We start from the raw sequence: 8974 nt of genomic DNA, 5'->3' as shown, positions 1-8974 counted from the left end.
CACAAGTAAAAATGCACAGAATACATTAAAGAAAGAGACACTGGCAAGATAAATGTAAAAGATTGGCTCTTTTGGGGGTCATTTTCTTAATTGTGGGTCAAGTTAACATGTTTACTAATTACAAATAATTGTCAACCAACCAACACTCTTTCAATACATTTAAAAATTATCTCTTTCAATGTACTGGATGCAGACACAGGTATTTTTTAATCATTCTGCACATCAGGAGTGTTATATATATAATTCCAATTCTATGCAAATATAAACCAAACTTATAATACTCCAATGGCTTTGATCTCAAGCTTGTGCATCTTTGTTTTGGTTGCACATTTTTCCACCCCAATTGTGTGCCATAAAAGACCTCATCAAGCTGCCCTTTTCGTGTTCGGTGATTCAATTTTTGATCCTGGAAATAATAAGTACATCAACCCGAATACTAGCTCCCGAGGAAGTAATAATTTCCCTTATGGAGAATCATTCTTCAAGTACCCTACTGGCAGGGCCTCCGATGGACGTCTCATTCCTGATTTTATTGGTAAGGTAGTTACTAGTTAATGTTATTTTGCTATATATATGGAGACATCACTTTGATTTTTATTTTATTTTGCAGCTGAATATGCTAATTTGCCATTTATTCCGCCATATTTTGAAATTGGGAAGGAACATTTCATTCATGGGGTGAATTTTGCATCTGGCGGTTCTGGTTGTTTGACTGAAACCAGTCGTGGCTTTGTAAGTCCTTTTATGTAATTCTTGTCTGAATATGATAGTTAGATCGATCAATATTACGTGGATTTTTTTATAAATTGTTTGTTTTCATTTGACAGGCTATAGATCTTAAAACTCAGTTGAAATTATTTCAAAACGTGACACAACTGTTGAAGAACAAAGTGGGTGAAATAGAGTCCAAACAGATCCTCTCCAATGCTGTATATATTTTTAGCACTGCCAATAATGATTTCTTTTTCGCTTTATTAGCAAATTTGACTTCTCCATATTCCGATACAGAATATCTACAGATGGTTATGGGAAATTTGACTTCTGTTTTAAAGGTAATTAATATTGATCTTTTCGATTTAATTTAATTTACGAGTAGTAGTTTTTATCTATTGAAGAAATAAATCAGATATTGTTACTTCCATTCTCTACGTTAAGTTAGACCTAGGCGTGTCAAATGGACTAATTCTTTGTACTTTGTTTACAGGGAATTTACAAGGAAGGAGGGAGAAAGTTTGTGATGTTTAATTTGGGTCCATTAGGTTGTCTCCCTTCTACGAGGGCTCTCAACCTTCAAAAAGGAGTTACAAATGGCAGTTGCATGGAGGAGGCCACAAACAAGGCGAAAATGTTTAATTCAGCTCTCCCAAGAATGTTCAAACAACTAGAGAAGCAATTGCCTGGATTTAAGTATACAATATTCAACTTCTTCAAAGTATTAGCAGATAGCATTCATAATCCAACAAAATATGGTATCTTCTATCTCATTGAAGTCAAAATCAAGTATCTTTATGTTCGATTATATATTGTGCACTGTTGATTTATGTAAGAATAGCTGTTTTAGCAAGAGTACTGATGTACTATAAGTACCAACAGAAATTGGTGGTAAGTACTCTTTTATCTTTTACCAAATGTCTCAGTTCGAGAAATGGTATGAAATTGTATTTGTTAAGGAGCGCCTTACCACCAATGTAGGACTTTCTGGTGCGAATCTTTTAGTCTCCCCATGAGAAACCTTCAATAGAGTAAAAGAAAGAATTGAAATTGATCATAGAAAGATGAAACATAAATCATATATTTTTTTTTTCTTTAATTTGACATAAATCATATATAGGTTGTTTTTTTATCTGTTTTTTTCTTTTCAGTTCAAACTCTGTAGCAGAAATTTCAGGGATCTGCTAACAAAGTAGAATGTTGATGCAATGTTCATAACAAAATGAAATCACACAAACTATATTAGAGATAAATAAAGTCAAATGTTGATTGTTATATAAAGAATGTTCCTTAGTCTTAATTTACTTAAAAGGTTTGTTCTGTTTTATTTAGGTTTTAAGATATCAAAGACGGCTTGTTGTGGAACGGGTCCATTTCGAGGGATTCTTAGTTGTGGAGGGACAATGCAGGGAAAAGAGTACGAGTTATGTAAAAATGTGAAAGAGTACTTGTTTTTCGACTCTCTTCATCCCACTGAGCTGGCCTACCAACAATATGCAAAATTACTATGGAATGGAACTCCAGACATGGTAGCACCTTACAAGCTAAAATCCTTTTTTAAACTTTCAACATAACCTGATGGTGGCATTGGTGGAATTCTTCTGTTAATGCTTATTATAGGGAAGAAAAAAATAAATGCAAATGTTGATGATAAGGAGCTTGATCTTTACTATTATTTCTGATCTTGTGTTCGATATATGAAGAGACAATCTTTAGATTTGATGAGACAACTTCATATCTCAGTTCATGATTGAACAAAGTTGAGAAATAAGTTGGAATGATGCAATGTACATTTGATTAGGGAATCAATAAAAAAATCCCCTCTTTGTTTGTTTGAGTGAGTTAATTTGTTCGTCTACACCAACCCTTATTTCTCTACTATTGTCATGCATTATTGGACCTAATGTGACTGTAGATTAGAGTTATCAATTAGACCTTAAAAACAAATGCTCTTCTGCCTTCATTTGCATCTAAACAAAACGAAAAACATGTTTGGCAATTAAATTTTAAAACATGGTTGCTATGTTTTGGCGGTGCAGTTTCAAAGTAACACATACAAGTATCTGTGAAGACATTGGTTTTGATTGTTACCAAAAAGGATCAGGAATGATCATGGCTTTGAAACCATTGATGTTGATCTTCTAAGAATTCCTACTCTCACTACACAAACTATAGGGAAGAAAATAATAAATGTAAATGTTGATGATATGGAGCTTTATCTTTACTATTATTTCTGATCTTGTGTTCGATTTATGAAGAGACAATCTTTAGATTTAGTGAGACGACTTCATATCTCAGTTCATGATTGAACAAAGTTGAGAAATAAGTTGGAATGATGCAATGTACATTTGATTAGGGAATCAATAAAAAAATCCCCTCTTTGTTTGTTTGAGTGAGTTAATTTGTTCGTCTACACCAACCCTTATTTCTCTACTATTGTCATGCATTATTGGACCTAATGTGACTGTAGATTAGAGTTATCAATTAGCATAATCAGACCTTAAAAACAAATGCTCTTCTGCCTTCATTTGCATCTAAACAAAACGAAAAACATGTTTGGCAATTAAATTTTAAAACATGGTTGCTATGTTTTGGCGGTGCAGTTTCAAAGTAACACATACAAGTATCTGTGAAGACATTGGTTTTGATTGTTACCAAAAAGGATCAGGAATGATCATGGCTTTGAAACCATTGATGTTGATCTTCTCAAAATTCCTACTCTCACAGTCTCACTACACAAAAAATGATTTTTAACAACAATTAATTGACGACAATAGCTTAATCACCACTAAACTTGATCAATCCGAAACTGGACTTGAGAAAACTTATCCAATCCGAACTTATTTAGATTTTAATCTTGAATCTGATCTAAAATCCAAACAGAAGTTTCCGTATCCAATCTGAACTGCCTGAACGCTCACCCCTACTAGCAAAATTCCCTCTTGTACAAACATTTAAATAAAAATGAGACAGTTTCCGCAACTAATCAATTATTGTCTGTAAAAAAGGAGCTTCATGACATTGACTTCAGCTAGCCAACACAATATAGTCTCTTGGTGTCTTTTCGAAAAGAAAAAAAAAACACTTCATTTCCTATTCAGATCTTTTAAAATCCACAATTCCTTACTAACTCAGTTGACTTTAGAATATAATTAAGAAATTACATCATATTTTAACATGTTTACTGACTAAATGATTGTGTTTACATAGAGTAGATAGTGGATGCAGACAAGTATTTTATTTTTTTTAAATCATCCGGCACTTCACTAGTACTATATATTTCCAATTCTATGCAACTATAAACCAAACCAATATATCCAACAATTAATGGCTTTAACCTCTAGCTTGTTTCACTTGTGCATCTTTGTTTTGGTAGCACATTTTGCCACTCCAATTGTGTGCCATGAAAGACCTCATCAAGCTGCCCTTTTCGTGTTTGGCGATTCAATTTTTGATCCTGGAAATAATAATTACATCAACACCACTGCTAGCTTCCAAGCAAATTATTTACCGTATGGGGAATCATTCTTCAAGTACCCTACTGGCAGGACTTCCAATGGGCGCCTCATTCCTGATTTTATTGGTAAATGTATTTGCGTTTTGGTCAATTTTTTGAAAAGTATTTAATTGTGGGAGGTAGTAAATATCTAGTAAAATAATCAACTTATACGCAAGCTGACTCGAACACCTCCTCTAATTTCATTTCTATTGCTATATTGAGACATGAGGTGAACAATTTGATTTTTCATTGTATTTGCAGCTGAATATGCTAATTTGCCATTGATTCCGCCGTATTTTCAAACTGGGAAGAAACATTTCAATCATGGGGTGAATTTTGCTTCAGCCGGTTCTGGTTGTTTGGCTGAAACCGCTCGTGGCTTTGTAAGTAACAATATTTACTTTTATGTAATTCTTGTTTGAGTTTGATGGTTAGATCAAGATAGATTTTATTTTATAAAAATGTTGGTTTCCATTTGACAGGTTATAGATCTTCAAACACAGTTGAAATATTTCCAAAACGTGGCGCAACTGTTGAAGAAGAAAGTGGGGAAAACAGAGACCAAACAGATCCTCTCCAATGCTGTATATATTTTTAGCACTGGCAGTAATGAAGTATTGGCCCCTTTATCAGCAAATTCGACTTTTCCATATTCTGATACAGAATATCTACAGATGATTATGGGCAATTTGACTACTGTTTTTAAGGTAATCAACTACTGTTTTTAAGGATATAAAAAAGACTTTTGAATCTTGTGGTCGATAAGTCAAATGTATTAATTTAACTCTTTGAATTAATGCAACAGGGAGTCTACAAGGCCGGAGGGAGAAAGTTTGTGATGCTTAATTTGGGTCCATTAGGTTGTGTCCCTTCTGTTAGGGCTCTCAACCTTCAAAAAGGAGTTACAAATGGAAGTTGCATGGAGGAGGTCACAAACATCGCGAAGATGTTTAATTCAGCTCTCCCAAAAATGCTCAAACACCTAGAGAAGCAATTGCCTGGATTTAAGTACACAATATTCAACACCTTCAAAGTATTAGCAGAAAGCATTGATAATCCAACAAAATTTGGTAATATCTATCTTATCGAACTCAAAATCAAGTATTTTTATGTTCGATTATATTTTGTGCACTGTTGATTCATGAAAGAATAGCTATTATATTAGAGAAAATGCAATTATACAAACTAAATATGTTCTGAAAACACAGAGTAAAATGTTTTGATTTTTATATAAAGAATGTTCCCTTAGTCTTAATTTACTTATGATTTTGTTTTGTTTAGGTTTTAAGATATCAGAGGCGGCTTGTTGTGGGACTGGTCCATTTCGAGGGATTTTTAGTTGCGGAGGGAAGAGGCAGGTAAAAGAGTACGAGTTATGTAAAAATGTGAAAGATTACTTGTTTTTCGACTCTGTTCATCCCACTGAGCTGGCCTACCAACAATTCACCGAATTACTGTGGAATGGAACTCCAGCAGTTGTAGCCCCTCACAACCTAAAATCTTTTTTTGATCTTTCAACATAACCTGATGGTAGCATTGGTGGAATTGTTTTGTTAATGCCTACTAAAGGAAAGAATAAACAATGTGAAACATGATGTTAAAGCGCTTGATCTCTAGTAATTTTTCTGTTCTTGTGTTCAACTTATGAAGAGTCAAACTTTAGATTTGATGAGATGACTTCATGCCTCAGTCCTCATGATTGATCAAAGTAGAGAAATTAGTTGGAATCAGGCAATCTACATTTTCAGTTGTTATGCATTTGGATAAGGATTTGAGTTTGAATGTATGTTTCGTTAGGGAATCATAGTGAGATCAATAAAATTTCCACTTTGTTGTGCTCGAGCTGAGGGTCCTCCAGAAACAGCCTCCTTACCTCTACGAGGTAGGGGTAAGGTCGGTGTACACTCTACCCTTCCCAGAGCCCACTTGTGGGATTTCATTAGGTATGTTATTATTGTTGTTGTCTGTTAGCGACCCTTCTTTCTGTGTTGTAATCCATTGCACCATTATCCAACCTTAAAAGATGAATGTGACAAAATATTAGAGATATAGCAAGCATAATCAGTCCTTTTGCATCAGACATCATCAAATATCCCTTGCAAAAATCAAAATTCAAAAAATGTTTGGCAATTTATTTTTGATATCCTAGTTACTGTGTTCTCGCAATGCAGTTTCAAAGTAACACATACCAGTATCTGGCGACACTGGTTTGATTAGTTTTTGGTTGCTACCAAAAACGATCTTTCTAGAACAGGAATGAACATAGCTTTGTAATTATTGATGATCATAAGAATTAGCACTCTGTGGAAACACACCTGAATTTCATTTATGAAACCTGCACACCCGATAGTTCAGATATGAAATTCACAAAAATGTGATACCTTCAGGGGTGATTTTCACCACTAACTCTTAGATATTAGAAAACATACTCTTTTTGTAAACTACAAGCAGGATACCCTTCTGACCGTTTTAAAGTGAAGCCTTGTCAAGTTGTTTCACTTGGAAAAATTAAACGACTTTCCAAGTGAGACCTGACTGCTATCGTAAGGTTTATTTACGTAGTGACTTCAGAAAAAAAGAAGAAACATTTCTGGTTTTATTTGGTTCTCGAATCCTAATAAGTAGTTTAAATAACATGTTGATGCAATGCTCATGAAAAAGTGCAATTACACTTAACCAGAGCCAACTCAATAACATTGGGGGCCTAAAACGAAATTTAGGAGAGAGGCCCTAATTTTTTTTTTCATCATATGTACTTTTATTTAAAATATATTTTTCTAGCTATTTCAGATGCAAAGTCATTAAGTACTGTTTTATAATCAATTTGTTTTAATAATTCATTTTCAAATGATGATATAGCTAATTCATTCAATCTATCTTGAGACATTGTTGATCGTAAAGAAGTTTTAATCAATTTTAATTTCGAACAAAGAAAAATTTGGTTGAGGCAACGGTTACAGGAACTACTGTTAACATTATCTTATAAGCAATATGTGTATTTGAAAAAGAATCAAATCTTTTTATTTGATTGAGTATTTTCATTACATCATTATCTTCTACTTGTATTATTTATCTTTAACACTTTTAATTCAAAAATAAATCTAAACCATCAATTCAGAATAACTAGTATGTGTTAAAGAAAGTTCAAGGTTAAGACTATATTTTTTAAAAAAATTCATCATCTAGTAATCTCAATATTTTACCACTAAATAAGAAATCAAAAATATTTTTATATGCTTCAATTGGTTCAAATCTATTTTAAAGTGAAAAAATAGTTTGATCTACTCTACATATATAACGTAATCAACTCTAAAGATTCTTCAAGGGACTTAGTGATTTCTTTATCCATATTTTCATCAAATTGTTTCTTACGAAAATCATATTTATATTCATGTCATATGCAATTTCTTTAGTAGAAATCATAGCATTTATAGTACATATAAATTATTATTTTTAAATAAACAACATATATAAATAATTATTTTTTAAAAATGGGGCTCCCCAAAAATATGGGGCTCCAAGCGATGCTTTAGTGGCCTAGGGGTTAAGACGGTCCTGCACTTAACTATATATTTAGAGAAAACACAGAGTAAATTGTTCAGTTTTTACATAAAGAGTGTTTCCTTAGTCTTAATTTACTTATGATTTTGTTTTGTTTAGGTTTTAAGATATCAGAGGCAGCTTGTTGTGGGACGGGTCCATTTCGAGGGATTCTTAGTTGTGGAGGGAAGAGGCAGGTAAAAGAGTACGAGTTATGTAACAATGTGAAAGATTACTTGTTTTTTGACTCTGTTCATCCCACTAGCTGGCCTACCAGAAATACACCGAATTACTGTGGAATGGAACTCCAGATGTAGTAGCACCTCACAACTTAAAATCCTTTTTCGAACCTTGAAACTCCAGATCTTTAGATTGGATGAGATGACTTCATATCTCAGTGAGTCGTCATGATTGAACAAAGTCGAGAAATAGATGGAATCACGCAATGTAATAAGAAGTTGTGTGCATCTCCTACCTTGTTCTTCTACAGCCACTTTGTTACTGTAGTTTGGCATTGCACCATCACGTGATTAGATAGCAGACATGATCAAATGTCCTCTGCTAAAACCAAAGTTTCAAAAAAGTTGAAGAAGAACATAAAGAACAATCCTTTTCTGGCTTCATTTACATTTGAAGAAGAGAGAAAACATGTTTTTTCATTGTTTGATCTTTTAAAATCACTTTAACTATTGAATAAGTAGGAAATAATCTTTTTTCTTCTTCTTAATCTTATATTAATAATAAAAATAGAAAAAGTTCATGTACCTTTTTAACTGATAATATAGTAATCATGGTAATCCATCATTACTTTTTATTTAGATAATGATAAAAAAAAGGCATAATACATAAATTGGACCCTAAACTTGACTTCAAATTTTAAGTATGACCTCTAACTTTCATAGTGCACAAGTAGGCACTTTAACTATCCAATTCTTAAACAAAAAAACACGCGAATCCAACAGCCAAATTGTGTGATTTACAAACGCGCCTATGTGGCTTATTGAGCCACTCAGTGGCTGCCACGTAATTAAAAAATTACACATATTTTATAATTAAAAAAAAAAGAAATTAAAATACAAAAGGATAGGGTCATATTTTCTTTGCCTTTTCTTTTCCCAACCCCACCCCTACCAGCCCCTCCACCCCCAAAAAAAAATTGAAATTTATTTTTAAAAAATATTTTCAACTTCAAAATTTCTTTTTTTTCACCCCTACCTCGACCCC

At 33.1% G+C, this 8974-nt stretch overlaps 2 protein-coding genes across 2 annotated transcripts; both read left to right on the top strand.

Annotated features, from left to right (window-relative positions):
- The first annotated feature begins 285 nt into the window (after positions 1–285).
- On the top strand, positions 286–2433 carry LOC102587412 (GDSL esterase/lipase 1-like). Its single transcript, XM_006356492.2, has 5 exons — positions 286–535; positions 611–732; positions 828–1052; positions 1205–1469; positions 2044–2433. The coding sequence occupies exons 1-5, from the start codon at positions 286–288 to the stop codon at positions 2283–2285; spliced, it is 1104 nt and encodes a 367-aa protein (XP_006356554.1). The 3' UTR covers positions 2286–2433.
- A 1599-nt stretch (positions 2434–4032) lies between these two features.
- On the top strand, positions 4033–6219 carry LOC102587085 (GDSL esterase/lipase 5-like). Its single transcript, XM_006356491.2, has 5 exons — positions 4033–4294; positions 4472–4593; positions 4693–4917; positions 5016–5280; positions 5492–6219. The coding sequence occupies exons 1-5, from the start codon at positions 4039–4041 to the stop codon at positions 5731–5733; spliced, it is 1110 nt and encodes a 369-aa protein (XP_006356553.1). The 5' UTR covers positions 4033–4038; the 3' UTR covers positions 5734–6219.
- Positions 6220–8974: the final 2755 nt, after the last annotated feature.

Source organism: Solanum tuberosum, unplaced genomic scaffold, assembly GCF_000226075.1.
Source record: "Solanum tuberosum cultivar DM 1-3 516 R44 unplaced genomic scaffold, SolTub_3.0 scf00222, whole genome shotgun sequence".
NCBI lineage: Eukaryota > Viridiplantae > Streptophyta > Magnoliopsida > Solanales > Solanaceae > Solanum > Solanum tuberosum.
This window is presented reverse-complemented; position numbering and strand designations above follow the sequence as displayed.